We start from the raw sequence: 20,134 nt of genomic DNA on the forward strand, positions 1-20,134 counted from the left end.
CTCTCTAAAAGAAGAAAATGAGCTTTTCCTAAATTTTTATATTGAAAGTTCTTCCAATTTTAAGATATATGTGATTCAGTTCCTTTTTGAGAATATTTGATTTTTAAGAAAATTCTTAGAATGAATGAGAATATTCCAAATATATTTCCTGTACGTGCGTTTCTGTGAATGAGCAATTTTCATCATGATATTGTATATTTAATGAAATTTCCCTACTCTCTTTTCCTTTCTGATGTTATTTGAAACAATTCTTTTAAGTCTTAATTTATTTTTTCTGACTTCCTGATTCTGGTAGCAAACCAGAAACATCTGAAGTGCTGGGACCATTTGATATGCAAAGGACTGCTGTAGAACTTCCTAAGGACACAATGAGTTCACCTGAAGCAACTGAAAATATTAAAATGTTATTTCACTACCAGCATTCATTTGTAATTTCAAAGGTAAGATATGTAATATTTATAAATTATCAGGTATTAAAACTTACAAAAACAATCTATTCCATGTCTTTCAAAAATTTCAAAGGATATAAAGTGTTAATTTTACAAACTTTTTTCAGAATTATATACAGTTAATCCTCACCGTATGGCTGTAATTGAGCCCTAAATTACGGTTGTAAATCGTTGCGCCTTTAAGTCAAGAACCTGCCTGATCAGAAGTAATTTTCTACACCTCTGTATCTCTATTATGGCCAAAAGACTAATATGCAGCATTGGAAAGATAAATGCATGGCCCCATTTATTCAATTGATTGAAGATCTGATAGTACTTGCCGCTTATGAGAAGGTTAAACGTAGGCATAGACTTTATATAGACAAGTATAATGAGCTATGGGACTCAATTATACAAAATACTGTAGCTTAACATAAAAATCATATAAATGTATTAAAATATATGCATTATTAAAAATATTGGGATTAGATCAATAGAAATAGAATTGTAACTATACTTACATTGAATTACATCATAAATTTTGTTGTTGTTGTAAGAAATGCTCTTTTTCCCTTTTGTTTGACAAAGTATATATCTCCATCATTATTATCTTTTGTCTTTTGATCCTTTTCTTTCTTATTTTTGTTTATCAATTAAAAAACAATGAATAAAAAATAAACATGCTTCCACAGTCCTCAATCCCTGCATGTTTTTTTTCCCAATGCAAGTGTGGCTCCTTCCTGCTGTTTCCTCACAAATAAGCTAAAGAAACAAAGCACTCAAAAGGGAAATAATCTTACAAGCTGCCATTGTCCCAAAGGTGCTTTTTCAGGAGGCAACTGGACTTTCTTGTTTTTTCTTTGAAGACTTTTCGCTTCTCATCCAAGAAGCTTCTTCAGCTCTGACAGGATAGTGGGAAATGGAAGGATTTATATTCCTTGCAGACAGCACCTTTGGGACAACCATGACCTGGATGACTGAGAATCTTTACAGACTACAAACTGCCATTGTGTTGCTGAACTTAATTTTTATTTACATATTTATAAAATTTATATGCCATCCATCTTATTGTCGAGAGACTGAGCTATTAATGATTCCAGACTGAGTGGATGTCCTTGTCTAAAGGAGTGGCTTTAGTAGACCATTTTTTCTCTTGCTCATAAGCAATAGGTACAGTGGGCAAGTTTGGTTGCGATACATAATCATGCTTAGTTCCTATAGCATATCATTCTCTGGAGTGTGAGTATGGTTCTCTCTATGATCTGAAATCCTCAAATAATTAAATCTATACTTACACCTTCTCCTTTGTGCACCTCTGCCCATTTCTTTATATTTTTCCAGATGGTATTTACTGCCAGTCAGTTGGGCGTCTTTGATCTGCTGAGAGAGTCAGGGGAACTGATGTCCTCTGCAACTGTGGCAGAACGCTTGAAGACCAGTCTCACTGGGATGCAGATGCTGCTGGGGGCCTGTGTGGAGATAAAGGTCCTGAAAGTGGAATGGAAGGATGGCAAAGGTGATTTTGTTAGCAGGAGAAAGCAGTTGTTTTAAAATGACCATATGCTAATCTTTTTATGGAGTTAGCAGTTTGTGGTCATTTGTTCTTCAATTTTTAAAAATTTATTGACAGTAAAGTAGGTACACAAAGTTTTCAGTTTTGCTTATTTATTTGTTATGTTATAAATCAGGGGTGAAATGCTACCGGTTCGCACCGGTTTGGGCAAACTGGTAGTGATAAAAACTACAGGTTCAGGCAAATAGGTAGTAAAAAATGCTTTAAAAAGGTTTTAAAAAGGTTCTAACGATCGTGTGGTACAGCTGTGATCATCGGAACCTTTTTTTTTTACTTGTTTAAAGCGTTTTTTTACTACCGGTTCGAGTGAATAGGGAGTAAAAAAATGCTTTAAAAAGTTAAAAAAAAAAAGGTGGTCCACTCAGTCACATGACCCTCACCAAGCCACGCCCACCAAGTCACACCCACAGAACCAGTAGCAAAAAAATTTGCATTTCACCACTGTTATAAATCTTATGTCCAGAGAACTCAGCCACTTTGCTTCAAGATTGTCAGGAACTCTTTTTCGAATGGCAAATCAAATATGAAATATTTCACCAAACTGAAATAAATTGAAATGTTTACGATGAACCTTATGCTTTGCCCTTATCAGATATATATGACATTTAGCAATTGTGTTTTGAAGGAATTGTCTTATGATATGCTTTCATTTTTAGATCTTTATGGAAACACAGAGTTTGCTGATCTCTTTCTGGCTAAATCAAGCCCAAAGTCTCAGTATTATACCATGAAATTTCTTTCAGAAAACATATATGGATCACTGCAATACTTGCCTGAAGCTATAAGGTAAGAATGGAGCATTGGTGAAGTAAAAAATCTTTTCACCAAGAGTATGTTAGAGACCAGGATTTTTTGTGGGCTTCCTTTCCCACACAAGTAACAAGAATTTGAGTTGTCACTTGGAAGTTACTGCATCATTTTTATGATTATGCACTAAATTATTCTAAAATCATCATTATTCAAAACAGTTTGCCCGTTTTCTCAGCTGTCTCCCCTGAGATCAAATAACTAATAATCTTTGAAGCTGTGGATTTGTTTAAGCATCATTCTGTGTTGCTTATTACAGGTGGAGTTGCAACAGATGCAGTGATTATGAACTGATTACACACACATTTCCTTTTGGACTTTCCAGTGGTGTATATTACTTATTCACTTCATCAAAATTTAATTCTTGTTCAACGTCTTTGGAAAAGATGCCTGTACACATACATACATACAAAGCTAACTTGCAAAAAGAGGGGTTAAGGTTTTTAATCTGATTAAAAACTTTTTTTAAAAATTAGATTTATATGCCGCCCTTCTCCGGAGACTCAGGGTGGCTTACAATGCGTTAAGCAATAGCCTTCATACTTTTGTATATTTTATACAAAGTCAGCTTATTGCCCCCACAACTGGGTCTTCAACTTTAAATTGTGTTAGCATTTTAATTTAGAAAGACATTTTGACAATTGAAGCAAAACTCAATATCAGAATTCAAAGAGCTTAATATTCAAAGTAAAAAAAAATCCTAGATAAAGGAATTTGTTTGGTGTTCCTACTATTTAATAATTAAAAACATAGTGAAGCAAGATGGGTATAAAGATTTCAATTTAATTCACTCACTCCACATGTTTCTATTACTGTTTAGAGCCTGCAGTATCTTTAGAATAACCTTTGCAAGTAATACAATTCACTATTTGAATGCTGGGGATGAAGAAGAATATAATACTAATGGTATTTTTGTTCATTTCATTTTTTTTTTTTTTGAAAAAACAAACGAACAAATCTGCTTCAGGGATGGAAAACCTCAGATTCTATCAATATATGGCATTTCTTCAAATGAGTTATATGGAGCACTGTACAGGTAAAAGTAGTTTTTATAACTTTCTTTTCTAAAGATTGGGCAGTAAATAGCTCTTTGGCTTTTATTTTTCTTATCACATCTCACTTTTGAGAATCTGCAAATATTTTCATGGACGTTTTTAAATTAGACTAGATAAGCAACATTAGCTACCAACACTGATTTTGGCCAATCTGCCACAAACTGAAGCAAAGCCCAGTTTTGTTCTCACAATGCTTATACTATTCCATCCAATGTATAATCACAAATTTGGAGATTAGATTGTAAACCAGTCCATCAACCTATTTATCACCTCTTTATGGAAATAGCAATAGCACTTAAAGTAATATACTCCTCCATAGTGCTTTACAGCACTCTCTGAATGGTTTACAGTGTCAGCATATTGACCCAACAATGTGGGTTTTCATTTTACTGATCTTGGAAGTATGGTAGGCTGTGTCAGCCTTGAACCCTATCAGGATGAAATTCCAGAATGTGGGCAAGTTAGCCTGCAATACTGCATTCTAACCACTGCGCCACCCAGAGTATTCTTGTGAAAGAATGGATGATTTGCAAGGAGAAGAAGAAGGCATGGGGAGATGTGCTAAATAATGCTGATGCAATCTTGGCATGGTCTTTTTTCCCATTTATTTTCTGCTTCCCAACTTATCTGTTCACTATTTCTTAGGCTTTGCATAACGTTTCTAACCCTGAAAGGAATAGTATGAAAAATAGCTATTTTTGGATCTTAGTGAAGTATGAATAAGATATTTATTGCCCATGTCCTTTCTGTCTTATGATGGTCTTCAATCTCTCTTTGCCGGGACTATTCTTACAACCTGTCTCACTGACGAAGAATTAATTTTCAAAAGGCAGAACTGGAATCTATAGATAGAACTAGATCAACTACATCTCAATTGCTAGAATCTGCAGGGTAGTCCATTATAGGAACAAAGATACGTTCATTAATTGCCCAGAGATTCTCCCAAATTCTTATCATGTATTTTGTCATGTCACATATGGAGCAGTGGTGGGTTTCAAAATTTTTTACTACCGGTTCTGTGGGTGTGGCTTGGTGGGCATGGCATGGCTTGGTGGGTGTGGCTTGGTGGGCATGGCAGGGGAAGGTTACTGCAAAATCCCTATTTTCTCCCTATCAGCTGGGACTTGGGAGGCAGAGAATAGATGGGGGTGGGGCCAGTCAGAATTTTTACTACCAGTTCTCTGAACAACTCAAAATTTCCACTACCAGTTCTCCAGAACTGGTCAGAACCTGCTGAAACACAACTCTGATATGGAGTGACTGGTTGCAATTCCACTGCATTTGCATAGTGCCAAAAATTGTTGGGATGACCAGCTTATGGCGACTTTAAGACAACTGAGACTGGGTCCAGAGGAGCAAGATAGCAGCCTACATGCCTAACGTGCAGACAACTTTGTCTTCGAAAAGGTGGAGAAGGGAACTAGGGGTCAGCCATATTGGACTGAATTCTCACTAGCAGAGATGAAATGATAGAAAGCGTTGCAGTTAGAGGAACATTGAGGGGGAGGAAAGTGATCATGCAATATTGGAATGGCAAATGAAACTGATTGCATTCTTTGACAAAGTGACAAAATTAGTGGACCAGTGAAATGCTGTGGATATAATTTACTTGGACTTCAATAAGGCACTTGACAAGTAGACCACAACCTACTACTTGATAAGATAGAAAAATGTGGGTTAGATAACATCACCACCAGATAGATTCATAACTGGCTGCCCAGCCACCCTCAATGTGTAGTCCTTAATGGGACTGTGTCTACATGGAGCGAAGTATGCAGTGGGATATCCCAAGGCTCCGTTTTAGGCCAGCACTCTTCAATATCTTAATCAATTATTTAGAAGAGGAGATAGAAGCGGAACTATCAAATTCACAGATGACACCAAACTGTCAGGAATAGCCAACTCTCCAGAAGATAGCCTCAAGATACAGAATGATCTTGACAGACTTGAACCCCGGGCCCTAGCTAACAAAATGAAATTCAGTGGTGAGAATAGAAAGGTTCTACATTTAGGCAAGAAAAACCAACTGCACAGGTGTAGAATAGATGATATCTGGCTCAATAGTAGTAACTATTATATAGTAAAAACTATTATGGTAAAAGTCCCTCCAACTCTGTTATTCTGTTATTTTTGTTATGTTTCTCAAAGGCCAGTCCACAAAAAAGTTGGACTATTTTTGAGATTTTTCAAAGACAGTTGAGCCTGAGGCATATATAGGCATATTCAGCAGTTCTGGCCAGAAAATTTTCTGGTTGGAATTGGATTTTTTTTCATCCAGCTCCCAAATGGACAACTAATGCCATTTATCTTCATGGCAGATATTAAGCAACCTGTTCTTTAAAATCGAGTTGTGACACAAAAAACTTTCAGAAAGCAACTCATTATGAAGAGTATAGTTTTACAGTCAGATGTGGTTGTTGTTGTTAGTTGCAAAGTCATGTTTGACCCATTGCGACCCCATGGACAATGTCCTCCAGGCCTTCCTGTCCTCTACCATTCTCTGGAGTCCATTTAAGCTCACATCTATTGCTTCAGTGACTCCATCCACCCACCTCATTCTCTATCGTCCCTTCTTCTTTTGCCCTCAATCTTTCCCAGCATTAGGCTCTTCTCCAGTGAGTCCTTCCTGTTCATTAGGTAGCCAAAGTATTTGAGTTTCGTCTTCAGGATCTGACCTTCTAGAGAGCAGTCAGGGTTGATCTTCTCTAGGACTGACCAGTTTGATCGCCTTGCAGTCCAAGGGACTCGCAGGAGTCGTCTCCAGCACCATAGTTCAAAGGCCTCAATTCTTTGGTGCTCAGCCTTTCTTATGGTCCAACTTTCACAGCCATACATTGCAACTGGGAAAACCATAGCCTTGACTATATGCACTTTTGTTGGCAGGATGATGTCTCTGCTTTTTAGTATGCTTTCTAGATTTGCCATAGCTTTTCTCTCCAGGAGCAAGCGTCTTTTAATTTCTTGGCTGCAGTCCCCATCTGCGATGATCTTGGAACCCAGGAAAATAAAATCTGTCACTGCCTCCATTTCTTCCTCATCTATTTGCCAGGAATTGAGAGGCTGGATGCCATGATCTTAGTTTTCTTAATGTTGAGTTTCAAGCCAACTTTTGCAGTCTCCTTCTTCGCCCGCATCAAGAGGCTCTTTAGTTCCTTTTCACTTTATGCCATTAGAGTGGTATCATCTGCATATCTGAGGTTGTTGATATTTCTCCCAGCAATATTAATTCCAACTTTTGATTCATCTAGCCCTGTCTTTCTCATGATGTGCTCTGCATATAAGTTAAATAGGCAGGGCGACAGTATACAGCTTTGCCGGACTCCTTTCCCAATTTTAAACCAATCAGTGGTTCCGTGTTCAGTTCTCACTGTTGCTTCTTGACCTGCCTATAGATTTCTCAAGAGACAAATAAGATGGTCTGGAAATCCCATCTCTTTAAGTACTTGCCACAATTTGTTGTGATCCACACAATCAAAGGCTTTAGCATAGTCAATGAAGCAGAAGTAGATGTTTTTCTGGAACTCCCTAGCTTTCTCCATGATTCAGCGTATGTTGGCAATTTGATCTCTAGTTCCTCTGCCTCTTTGAAATCCTGCCTGTACTTCTGGTAGTTCTCGATCCACGTACTGTAGAGCCTAGCTTGTAGGATTTTAAGCATAACTTTCCTAGCATGTGAAATGAGTGCAATGGTGCGATAGTTTGAACATTCTTTGGCATTGCCTTTCTTTGGAATTGGAATGTAAACTGACCTTTTCCAATCCTGTTGAGTTTTCCAAATTTTCTGGCAAATTGAGTGTAACATTTTTACTGTATCGTCTTTTAAGATTTTGAATAGCTGAGTTGGAATACTGTCTCCTCCACTAGCTTTGTTGTTGCTCAGATTTCCTAAGGCCCATTTGACTTCACATTCTAGGATGTCTGGCTCGAGGTCAGTGACCACCCCATCGTGGTTATCAGGGATGTTAAGCTCGTTGTTGTATAATTCTTCTGTGTAATTTTGCCACCTCTTCTTAATCTCTTCTGTCTCTGTTAGATCCCTGCCATTTTGGTCCTTTATCATGCCCATCTTTGTATGAAACGTTCCCTTCATATCTCCAATTTTCTTGAAGAGATCTCTGGTCCTCCCTATTCTATTGTTTTCTTCTATTTCTTTGCCCTGTTCATTTAATAATGCATTCTTATCTCTTCTAGCTATTCTCTGGAATTCTGCATTCAACTGGGTGTATTTCTCCCTTGCCTTTCACTTCCCTTCTTTCCTCAGCTATTTGCAAAGCTTCCTCAGACAGCCATTCTGCTTTCTTGAATTTCTTTTTCTTTGGGATGGTTTTAGTTGCTACCTCTTGTACAATGTTGTGAACCTCCATCCATAGTTCTCCAGGAACTCTGTCTATCAGATCTAATTCCTTAAATCTATTTGTCACCTCTACTGTATATTCATCAGGGATATGATTTAGTTCATACCTGAGTGGCCTAGTGCTCTTCCCTACTTTCTTCAATTTAAGCCTAAATGTTGCAATGAGAAGCTCATGATCTGAGCCACAGTCAGCTCCTGGTCTTGTTTTTACTGACTGTATAGAGTTTCTCCACCTTTGGCTGCAGAGCATATAGTCAATCTGAATTCTTTGTTGACTGACTGGTGATGTCCATATGTAGAATCGTCTCTTGGGTTGTTGAAAAAGAGTGTTTGCTCTTACCATCATATTATCTTGACAAAATTCTATCAGCCTGTGCCCTGCTTCATTTTATACTCCAAGGCCAAACTTGCCTATTATTCCGGTTATCTTTTGGCTTCCTACTTTAGCATTCAAATTCCCCATGATGATAAGAACATCATTTTTTGGTGTTAATTCTATAAAGTGCTGTAGAACCGGTCATAGAACCGGTCAATTTCTTTCTCTTCAGCACCAGTGATTGGGGCATAGATTTGGATTACTGTGATACTGAATGGTTTGCTTTGGATTCAAACTGAGATCATTCTGTCATTTTGGGGATTGTATCCCAGTATTGCTTTTCCTACTTGTTTATTGATTATGAAGGCTAGTCCATTTCTTCTGAGGGATTCTTGCCCACAGTAGTATACCTGATGGTCATCTGAATTAAATTCACCCATTCCTGTCCATTTTGGTTTGCTGATTCCTAAGATGTCGATGTTCAGTCTTGTCATCTCTTGTTTGACCACGTCCAGCTTGCCTTGATTCATGGATCTTACATTCCAGGTTCCTATGGAGAAAAAATCTTTACAGCATCGGACTTTCCTTTCACCATCAGATGCATCCACAGCTGAGCGTCCTTTCGGTTTTGGCCCAGTTTCTTTCTGGTGCTACTAGTACTAACCCTCTGTTCTTCCCCAGTAGCATATTGGACACCTTCCGACCTGAGGGGCTCGTCTTCCAACGTCATATCTTTTTTCCTTTTGGTACTGTCCATGGGGTTTTCATGGCAAAGATACTGAGGTGGGTTGCCATTTCCTTCTCCAGTGGATCACATTTTTTTAGAACTCTCTGCTATGACCAGTCCATCTTGGGTGGTCCTACACGGCATAGCTCATAGCTTCATTGAGCTGTGCAAGCCCCTTCGCACGACAAGGCAGTAATCCATGAAGTGGAGTCAGATGCTAATCATATTGTATTTCATGTACTTGTATTTCTGTTGATTACCTGCCAGTGCAATTTTCAATTCTAGATCAAATGAAGGTGTTCAAAACTTTTTGAGGTACATGGATGAGGCTTGGAGTCTCTATGGAAAAGAAGTGGTCTCTGCCTTTGATCTTTCTGGTTTTCAGCTGATTTATGATCTGGGTGGTAAGTACCTGATGTTCTTCATCATGCCCCTTACTAGCCATTCAATATTATATGATAGTTTAGAGAAATTGGACTGAAAGACTTTTCAGGTTCTGTTAAGACCTTGTAATTCCCTGAATCGCAAAAGTAGAGTTGAAAGATTATACCCTGTAAATACCAAATTTTATAATCACTTAGCTTATCAGAATTACTGGACGTCTCACAGTAACTAGCAACATTCCTGAGACACCAGGACACTAACACCAATGGGGATTGTTGGAGCCTTGGGATAGATGATGGTAGCAGCTGGCCCTGCCACCCCATCTCCAGCATTGTAGCAAACAGTCCAGATGGCTCCAGTGGCAGCTGGAGCCCTTGCACCATTGCCAGTAGTAGTGGCTGGGTTGCCACCAGAGTATGTCCTGGTGTGGGAAGAACAGTCACCACCCACTTTGGTGATCTGCTTTGATGGAAGCCCAGATAACCTGGCCCATTTCCTGGTTTATAGTTTGGTACTATATGGAGCACTACGGAGTGATGTACCCAGATGATGCAGCCCAAGTTCACGCCATCACGTCCAACTTAGAAGGCAGTGCTTCAGGATGGTTGCTAAAGCAAAGCAATCAAGGAAAAATTGATACAAAGAATCACTGTGTCAACCGTCCCATTTGGCACATTCAACAAAAGAAATTCTCAGCTCTTTAGATTAACCAAGAGTGTAGTTTTATTGAAAAATCCATCTAGGTACAGCAGAAACAAAGTCATTTTTAAGATTTTTCCTGCGAAAATCCACATAGGTATCTCCTTTTTCCCCCTCTGTTCTATCCTCAGTTCACCAATTGAGTTCAGTTTTTTTGTTTTGGAAAACCTGTCTGATTTGATCAAAACATTTTTTCATTCCTTGGCCTTGTTGCATATCGTAACCCAAGCAACAGATGGTTCACTTGCTTACCACCCTTAAGAATTTGCCACCCTTCCACTGTCACTGTTTGGCAAAGCTGGGAGAAGGCAACTGTACAGATTCGAGTCAGGTTTGACACACTGGATGGGAATGGATTGAGAAAAACTATCCAGTAGGATAGATGTTAAAATAAATAAATGAATTTCTGAGCATAGTAAAAGGATAGTGGTAAAATGAAATGAATCACATGATATATTTTAATGAATATATTTGTTTAAATCACAATATTATATCACTGCTTAGTCCAGTTAGATGAAAAATAAAACAATGAGGTAAGTTTAAAAAGACATAATAAATATTCTAGTAAACTATTAAAAATGTTGACATGCAGGATATTTTTTCTTACATAGTTTCTTTCTTTTTTTGTTCTTTTTTCAAGGAAGTAGCGGTGGCTTAGCTAAGGAATTTATTTCAAAGTACCCAAATTGTACTGTGACACTTTTTGACCTTCCTGAAGTTATGGAAATATCTAAAAAATATAATGCATTTTCAGATGGATCCCAGATCACTTTCCATGAAGGTAATATTTGTTCGACCATTTACGCAAAATGAAAATGAATATATATCATCCTAGGCTTTGCAGCATATTTTTCTGTGGGTAGAGAAGTAAATCCATAATGTTGACAGTAGTATTTCCATTCAGTTGCTTACAAAAGTATGTTTTATAGCCTATTTTAAATCTTTGCCATCTGGTGTTAAAGAAGCCCACGGTTTTTGTTTTCTAATATTAATGGATGTTGCTAAGCTCTTTCTTACTGGTAAAGCTCATTACAGACCAGTCAGTGAAATGATTAAGATCCTTCTTTAGATTGGGAAAAGTCGAACTTAGGAAGTGTACAGTGATTCAGTTTTAACTTATTTTTGAAAAAGCTTTTGAGAAATATTTTGAGTTTCCAAATAAAATATTAATGAATGGGAAGGCAGAAATTCATATTACCAATGAAGGTAATACTTGTTTAGAAACAATATCTCTTGCATTTAAAAAAGCACCACTGAAGGAAGCTAGTAGCATTCTAGAGCCAAATCTTTAAAGGGGAGAATAAATTCTGTTTTCCAAGGTGATAATAGATTCCTACCTTATTAAAGGATTTATTCTTTTTGCAGGGGATTTTTTTAAAGATCCAATTCCTGAAGCAGATCTTTACATCTTGTCAAGAGTCTTGGTTAACTGGAATGATGAAAAGTGTATCCAGCTACTAACAAAAGTATTTACAGCCTGTAAACCAGGTACGCATATTCACATTGCTAGAAAGAGAAAAACTGCCATTGTGAATGGGAAGTCAAGCAAGCCAAACAGGGTCCACCATGGCTTTTTTATGTATTTGCAACAACCTTTGACAATATACAGATAGTGCTTGATGTATGACCTAAAATGGGCTCAGAATTTTGATTGTAAGTCGTTGCAGTCATTAAGAGAGTGACCACATGACCTCTTCACTTTGCTCACTGACCACACTCCTTACTCTCCCAGTTGAGCTTGTTAAGCAGCTGTGTGAATCAGTAAATAGCCAGAATGAAAACTGGATGCCAAAAGAGGACAGGCAGTTCCTCCCCATACATGGAAGGGAACCTTTGCACTGGGATACAGAAAAGAATCTTGAAAGGTTTGATATATGTTGGAATGTAGTAGGGCACTACATTCAACTTCCTAGGAAGGAGGAGGCATATTCCAGAAGAGTAAAAGACAACTCAATTTAGATAGTTTGTGGGAGAGAAAAAGAGTGAAGCCAGTCACTCCCCAATAGTTCCCAGAATACATGGTTCATATAGGCAGTGTCCTGCTTCAGTTTGGCAAGATTCTGTCTATACATGTAGAACAATAAACAAATCAGTTTAGAAGAATCACTATGTGTGTTTTATTGTTTTTGGAGCCTTGCAGATCTTGGTTTTTCTGGCCCATAGTAGGGCTTCACCTAACCTCCATGTTCAAAAGGACAGAGAAAGGGAACTCAGATCTTTGGGATCCAAGTTTCTTTTCTACAACCGACTGCATAGGATTATTTCTTCTCCATCTTGTATGGCTTCCTTTCTTTGGCCCAACAATAGGAGTTCCCCTCTGCTCCATGTAAGAAGAGAACCACTGTGGTTGGCCAGAGAAAGGAACTTTTGGTCTTCAGATCCCGATTCCTTTCTCCACCCACACTGGAGATCCCCTCTGCTCCATGTGGTAGCATTTCTATCCTTCAGAAACAGCTGTTTGCTAGCTGTTTGGCTTTTCCTCATATTGGCTTGGCTCATCTGTCAGCAGTTGCACAAAAAGACAAATGTAGTAGACCAGGGCATAGGGGGCAGGAAGAAAGCTGGGGACTTCTGCATGGGTGGAGCTACATGGGCATGGAGCAGACTCTAAGGCCATGGCAATTTTGTGTGTGCTGGAAGGCTAGTTGGACAACTGATATGTGAGGAAGAGATTGGTGGGTGGGATATGGTAGTAGCACCTGAGGTGTAAGTACTGGTGTGTGCTACCAAGTAGCAAAATTTTAATCATATGACTGCGGGGGCAATGCAAAGCCATAACTTTGCCCAGAGTTGCCCAGAATTGCCTCTAGATCAGATGGATGGCGCTATTTATTTATTTATTTATTTATTTATTTATTTATTTATTCATTCAATAAATAAACAAACAACTAACTTGCTAATTTGAGGCAGAGGTCATAACTCTTTTTGTTTAACATGATCATAATTTTGAATAGTCACTGAATGAATGGTCATAAATCAAGGACTACCTGTAGAAGAAATCAGTTGTATTAGTGCTAATCCAAAACTGTATTGCAGAAATGAATACTAGCAGATTTAGAAAGAGAAAAGTGCCACTTTTCTACTTAATAAAATTAATAAAATTAGCATAGGATCCATTCATAAGCAGAGGCTATAGCTCTCCTGGAGGTAAACGTGACAGTTATTAAAGCTCATACAAAAATTATTAGTTATTAAATCTGAATTTGCAGAAGAAATAGGGTCATTGCACTTTGAGTCACACTGAACTTTGGGAAGAAATTGGATGATTACTCTTGGGCTGCACTCCCTAAATAATATTGAACCATTGCTATTTCTATAATAGGAATCTATTTCTTCCCATAAGTACCTATGAAAGCTATGTTATGAAACCTGTTTGTTTGTTCACTGTCCAAGACAGAAAATTGCCATTTTTTTTTATTGAAAAAGTTTTTCAAATACAAATTTTTCCCCTTTTTTCTCCCCCCCTCCTCCCTAACCCCCCCTCACCACCAGTCCCCCTGTGGCTTCTTCAAAATAAAATCCAAATTCGTAACAGATTATATAATATTTTACCATCCCCTTACTCCATCCCCCAAATACTGACCCTTTCTTTCTGATAATATTATTACATCCCCCTTTTACCATACATTTCAGAATAACATTCTACTATAACATTATATAATAACTTCTAATTTAGCATAATAATATTATTATAACTCCCAATTTAGCAATAATCTGCCCTTTTTCTCCTCCCCCATACATATATCTATATATTAATTTCAAAACAACCTTCCACTTTAAGACTATATAATAAATCCTAATTTAACATTTAATCTTTAGTGTATATTAATATAACATTTCAAAGCAGCCTTCCCCTAAAAAGTTATATAATAAATCCTAATTTAACATTTATTCAACTCTATCCATTTCCTCCACTCCCATAAATGTATCTCTTAATCATCCCTTTTCTTAAACTAAACAATCAATAAACTAGCCTATCTCCACCCACTTTCCTACAAAATTACCATACATAACAATTCTTAATATCTTTATTCTTCTGCCCACCCTACTAAAAAAAAAAATATTCCCTTATATAGATAAAATCAATGACTTTAAACTTATAATCCATATAATGTCTTCTGTGATGTCTCTCCACTGGATTGTTAACTCCATCACCCATATTAGGGTAACATAGCATCCTGATTGCAACAGAATGTTCAAAGTCCTCAGTTATCATCTGCCCCCATCAATAATGAATATCTTCATATATATAAAAAAAGAAAACAACCACCCGAGTGACATTATAATTGTATTCCATATAATATCTGTAATAGTGGATTTCTTCAGGATTATTAATTCCCACCATCATAATGGGGTAACAACCAGATCTTCTGCATGCCCCAGCATAGCTCTCTTGCCATGTAGCTCAGCATAAACATGATATATTTATAAAAAAAAGTCCAAAATAGATAATTCCAATCCAACAATTTAAGGCCCTTTTCACATCCCAAAATTACAGCATTGCAGAGGTCTTTCACTCTCCTCAGGATAATAGTAACCAATACTTCGCCTCAACTATCTTTTCATGTATTCAGTCATCTTTTAAATAACTGGCTTCACTGTTGCCTAATTTAGAAATTTTTGTTTTTGCGAGATCTATTTCTTTTTTTCTTGACTTGTGGGTTTGATCTCCATCCTAATCTCCTTTCTAGGAGTTGTGTGTCAACTGATCGGTTTTCATTCTGATTTTTTTTTTAAATTTGATTTATATGCTGCCCTTCTCCGGAGACTCAGGGTGGCTTACAATGCGTTAAGCAATAGCCTTCATCCTTTTGTATATTTATACAAAGTCAGCTTATTGCCCCCACAAACTGGGTCCTCATTTAACCTACCTTAGAAAGGATGGAAGGCTGAGTCAACCTTGAGCCTGGCGAGATTCGAAGCTGCAGTAATTGCAGGCAGCTGGTCTTAATAACAGGGTGCTTTAGACCACTGTACTACCAAGGCTCTTTTATAACTTGATCTTGTTGGTTTTGCTTTTGTGACTCATATTTCTTTTCTATAGGTTGTGTATCAACTAATTGATTTCCATGCTTGTCTGTGACTTGATGAATCATCACGTTAGAATCCAATGCCACATCTCTTTTATTTATGAATAATCCAGCTGAGGTATCTAAAAAATCCAAAGGTGATTCATCTACAGAGGCCTCTATAGCTCGATATTTTTCCTTTATTCCCAATTCCTTCTGCTTGTCTTGTGTTGTGCATAAAGATGTTGAGCTCATTTTCAAAAAATTTTAGTAAAATTCTTCCGCTTTTTCAACAGTATTTAATTGGTATCTTACTCCTTGATATCTCAATATTATACCAACTGGAGCATCCCACCTGAATAAAATATTTCGTTTTTTAAGCTCAGTCACCAGAAAACCAAATTTCTTTCTTTCCAATAACATCTTAGGCGGTAGCTCTTTGTATATCCAAATCTTTCTTCCAAACAATTGCAAAGTAGAATTAAAAGATTTTTGCACAATATTATTTCTTATTTCTTTATCTGTAAAATAAATCACCACAACTCTAGGCAGTTGCCTTTGCTTTGCAATCCAGGAATTTATTCTATAAACTCTGTCGATCCTACAAAATACTTCCTCAGGGTGAACCTTTAAGATCCCAGCCAGAATTTCAGAAGATATTTTCCTTAAGTCATCTCTGTTATTTTCCTGTAATCCTCTCAGTCTAATCGCATATTCAGTGAGATTATATTGCATCATTAAAACTTCTTTTTCAATCCGTTGTTTTATGTTTTCTGCATTACAAGTCTTTTGATCAGCTTCCATTTTAGGTTTTTCTTCTAAGCTATTGTCTTGAGTGTTTTCAATTTTTCAATTTTTTGTATTTTATTGTCCAATTTCATTTTCAATTTTTTGTATTTTATTGTCCAAATTATCCTCAATTTCCTCCATTTTAGACTCTAATAAATTAATATTTGTATCCAATTTGATCATAATTTCTGAGAAACCATTAGTCACTTTTGCAATCTTTCGTTGCAAAGTATCAAACTTTGATTGCACCAATTCTTTAATTTCCTGCTTAAATTTTTCAAAGTTCTGATTCACAATCTCATCCCTTCTTACAATCTCCTCCAAGAGAAATTCAATTATATTAAAATCAGTTTTCTGAGACTGTAGGTTTAGAACTTGTTCATATAATTTGTAGATGGGGGAATCCCCCCGCACTGCTTGTTTGTCCGGCTTTGTAAGTCTAAACGCCATATTTCCACACAGACAAACTTTTTTAAGAAAGAAAAGAAAAGCAAAGAAAGGAAAAAAAGAGCTTCTTTCCAAATAAGATCAATATCAATTCTCCAGGAAAGAGAAAACACAAAAGTGGAGCTTTATCTTCAATTGTAGCCAGGAGTATTTATTCTGCTACTTTGTAACTTAATAGGAGACGGAAGGACTTTCCCTTTCAGCCCCTTCTCAAGTCTCGGCAGTCGCCATTTTAAAAATTCTTTTTTTCCTTCTTCAGTAACTTTTATAAAATAAATGAAAATACTTGCGATTCAGGGTCGCAGGTCCAGCTCTCATCCTCTTTAATTGATCTGTTAGTTTTCTTGAAAGGCTTGTTCTCGTCGCCTTGCTCTGCAAAAAAGCAGAGGTCTCCCAACGCCCGGAGCAGCGGTGAGTGAAAGAGGGAGCCTCATCCGCTCGCCCCCAAGAGTAAAAAAAAAAACTCTGGGGGCTTCGCGGAAAGCTCTACCTACACTCACCTGCTCTATCTCACATTTCCTCATGGAAATGGAGTTTTTTGAGCCGCCTTTCTGTTGTAAAGGCGGCTCTTTACAGGCGATGGGGCTGGCGGTCGCGAGGGACCATCTGGCAGCGACGAGGAGCAAACCGGAAGCCAGAAAATTGCCATTTTTGATGAATTTAGGCAAAGTCTGATTGAGGAAAGATTGCTTAGAAGTTCCATGTTTCTTCAGTCATGAAATATAGGCAGAGTGTGGGAAGCAATCCTGTGGTAAACGGGCTAAAATAACATGTGTAATGAGTTATTCAATGCTGAAGGTGCTGGGACGTGGCATAGTGTTTCAATATCTTTTATGATACTAAAATGGATTTAGCCTAGGAAAAATGAGTCTAAAACAATATTTTAATGAGGGGGAAAGTAGTAGAATGAAAATGAGATGCATGGATATGTTTTCTTTTCTAGGCAATTTATTTTTGAGTTAACAAATTACTTTTGCAACAGGTGGGGGAGTCTTAGTAGTGGAACCAACTGTTGATGAAGAAATATTTGGGTCTTTTCCTGCCCATATGTACGCCATGATATCATTGCTTCTGACTAGAGGAAAACTACGGAAACCATCAGAGCTTTGTGTGTTCTTCAACATAACTGGCTTTAAAGATATTCAGTTCAAGAAAGGAAATGTCTTTGATGTCATTCTGGCCAGAAAATAGTATTTAACATGCTCCATTCTTATTTAGTATTTTAAAAAATACAATAATAAAATTGCTTTACTATTCCATTGATTCTAACCTCTGTGTCTATTTATGTATTTATTTATTTACTATACTAATCCTATTATCATCTACTGACCCTACTTGGATGTATCCCTCATCTGTAATATCCACACTGGAAGAAAATAATTTAGATTGAAAAGAGTCTTGAGAGTTTGAAATTCTTCAGGGGTTTATTTGTTGCCCAAGACAGGTTATATCACAAGATCAATATGTATATTGTGGAGCATCTGATCAGTCTGAGTTAGAGTGCTTACTGGCCTCAGTTGTAAGAAACAGTAAAATACTGGGGAAGGTGAGAATTTCATAGTGTATGGCCTTTAGTAGTCAGAATTACAAGGTAGACCAGACCAGACAGCCAATTCCATAGGAACACAAGAAATAATTTTCATCATAATAACAGTATATTGCCAAGTCTCTTTACGTTTTACCTTCTCTCTCCAATGCCCCTTTTCATCAAAGAGGAGTCAGACCAAGTCTCATTGCCCAGGGCTGAAGTGATGCTTCTGATCTTGTTTCTGTAACAGCTTCTGAATGTTCAGAATACAGAAGCTGCTGTACAGGATTAAAGCTCCTGACACTGAAGTGGAAGGAAAGAAAAGTAATCCCATGAGATGCAGGAAGCAACTGGAATAGCCAACGATTATTCTATAACATGGCTGCACCTGATAAGCTGATAAGCTTGACGGAGTCCAAGAAGAGGGGGAGTTTCCAGACATGCCAAGCCAGAAAGTTGATGTGGTAGTAAAACATGTCTCTCTGCATGTGTTTTTGTGTGTTGAGTCCATTATCACTCTGTGATTTTGGGTTGGCCTGCCTCACAGAATCTATTTCCTCTTCTCAATGTTTTATATTTGTATATTTATATATTGTATTTATAAATTTATTTAATATACAAAACAATTTATATTAAGTCAGACAAACCAGAAGAGGAAAAATAAAACAAAACTACAGGGTGGAGCTGATTACCAAATTGAAATAATATCCAAATCCAAACTGTAATGAAAGTTGAAAGAATGGTCATTATAGTCAGCCAAATAGTTTGCACAAATCTAAGGCAGGATCCTCTTCAGGTCCAGCTAACCACCTCATAAATGTGTCATAACAGGGGAGAAGTGGACATGTGGTGCCCCCCCCCACCCTTGACTGCCTTTTTTTTTATTTATCTTCCTCTCTTCACTATTCCAGTTTGGAAAAAAAGTGGTCCCTCTTGAAATAACTTCTTGAGGTTGCTCTCCCCACTTCTCCTGCCAGTCCCTAAAATGTGTGGCAAACATGATAGTAACACAGTGTGACACCAGGAAAATGTAAACATGTTCCCTGCAATATCACTCCAATCTTCATCAGGTGGGTTCCTCCATCTTGTTTGCCAACTACTAGAATAACCACAACTGTTCATAACAGCTGAAACAAATTCAAGCAATGAAGGCCCATTGAAGGTTGACTTAGGAAAAGCTCTACTGTATGTGAGCTACTCAGGCCCAGTATAAATCTTAAGGCAAAAGATTTAGAAGGACTTTTTACAATGAACAGTGAATTCACAATCATATTCCCTTTGTCCCAAAAATCTTCTTTTAAACCAGCACAGTGGGAAGCATTAAAAGTACTGCAAGACATTCAGGATCTATGTATGTACAGAGAAAATATCAAGATTATTGTCCTTGTAACTGTCTAATTTTTAATGCCTTTTAGAAATGGAAAAACCAAATTTACTCAATATATGGCACTCCCTCAAACAAGCCTTTGAGGCCTTTTACAGTAAAATTAAAATTTTAGAGAATGAACATTAAACACAGTAATTGTTTCATTGGCAACTAATCAACATGATAAATGTTCATAATGTCAGAGTTCTACTTAGCCCATCATCATAACCATAATCTTTTCTGATGGCACTGGAATATTCTTGTGACATATCTAATTGACCAGGCACTTTTTTATAATGTATAAAGCACAAATCTGCAATTAGATTGACTACATCACACTTTGTTTCAAGAATATTGTAACTGAAATGACAGGACTGTTTCATGTGTCACAGATTCTTCCAAATCCTGATCATTTAAATGATGCTGCAAAAAATTCAGATATGAACAAAATTTAAGAACAATAGCAACAACAGAAATCACAATCTACAATCTCATTTTACTGACCATGGAAAGTTCCAAGGCTGAGTCAACCTTGAACCAGCCAGAATCAGACTCTAGCAGTACTGCATTCTAACCACTGTGCTAACAAGATATATAAAGGATATTTGGAATTGAGCAGCAAAAGGCAGAATTTGGCACTGAATTATGTACA

General features: G+C 37.3%; 1 protein-coding gene across 1 annotated transcript; it reads left to right on the forward strand.

Annotated features, from left to right (window-relative positions):
• The first annotated feature begins 295 nt into the window (after positions 1-295).
• LOC117659424 (acetylserotonin O-methyltransferase-like) lies at positions 296-17,851 on the forward strand. The gene is made up of 8 exons (XM_060686629.2): positions 296-440; positions 1,770-1,944; positions 2,658-2,787; positions 3,776-3,844; positions 9,546-9,664; positions 10,984-11,124; positions 11,709-11,831; positions 17,571-17,851. The coding sequence occupies exons 1-8, from the start codon at positions 333-335 to the stop codon at positions 17,777-17,779; spliced, it is 1,074 nt and encodes a 357-aa protein (XP_060542612.1). The 5' UTR covers positions 296-332; the 3' UTR covers positions 17,780-17,851.
• The last annotated feature ends 2,283 nt before the right edge of the window (positions 17,852-20,134 follow it).

Source organism: Pantherophis guttatus, chromosome 5 (genome assembly GCF_059756535.1).
Source record: "Pantherophis guttatus breed Tessera chromosome 5, ASM5975653v1, whole genome shotgun sequence".
NCBI classification, from domain to species: Eukaryota; Metazoa; Chordata; class Lepidosauria; order Squamata; family Colubridae; genus Pantherophis; species Pantherophis guttatus.

Excerpts from the sequence above, each read along its gene's own strand:
- LOC117659424 (XM_060686629.2), top strand. The coding sequence starts at position 333 with ATGCAAAGGACTGCTGTAGAACTTCCTAAGGACACAATGAGTTCACCT. Across the intron at positions 441-1,769 it reads ATTCATTTGTAATTTCAAAG|ATGGTATTTACTGCCAGTCA; the intron begins GTAAGATATGTA and ends ATATTTTTCCAG. Across the intron at positions 2,788-3,775 it reads TACTTGCCTGAAGCTATAAG|GGATGGAAAACCTCAGATTC; the intron begins GTAAGAATGGAG and ends AATCTGCTTCAG.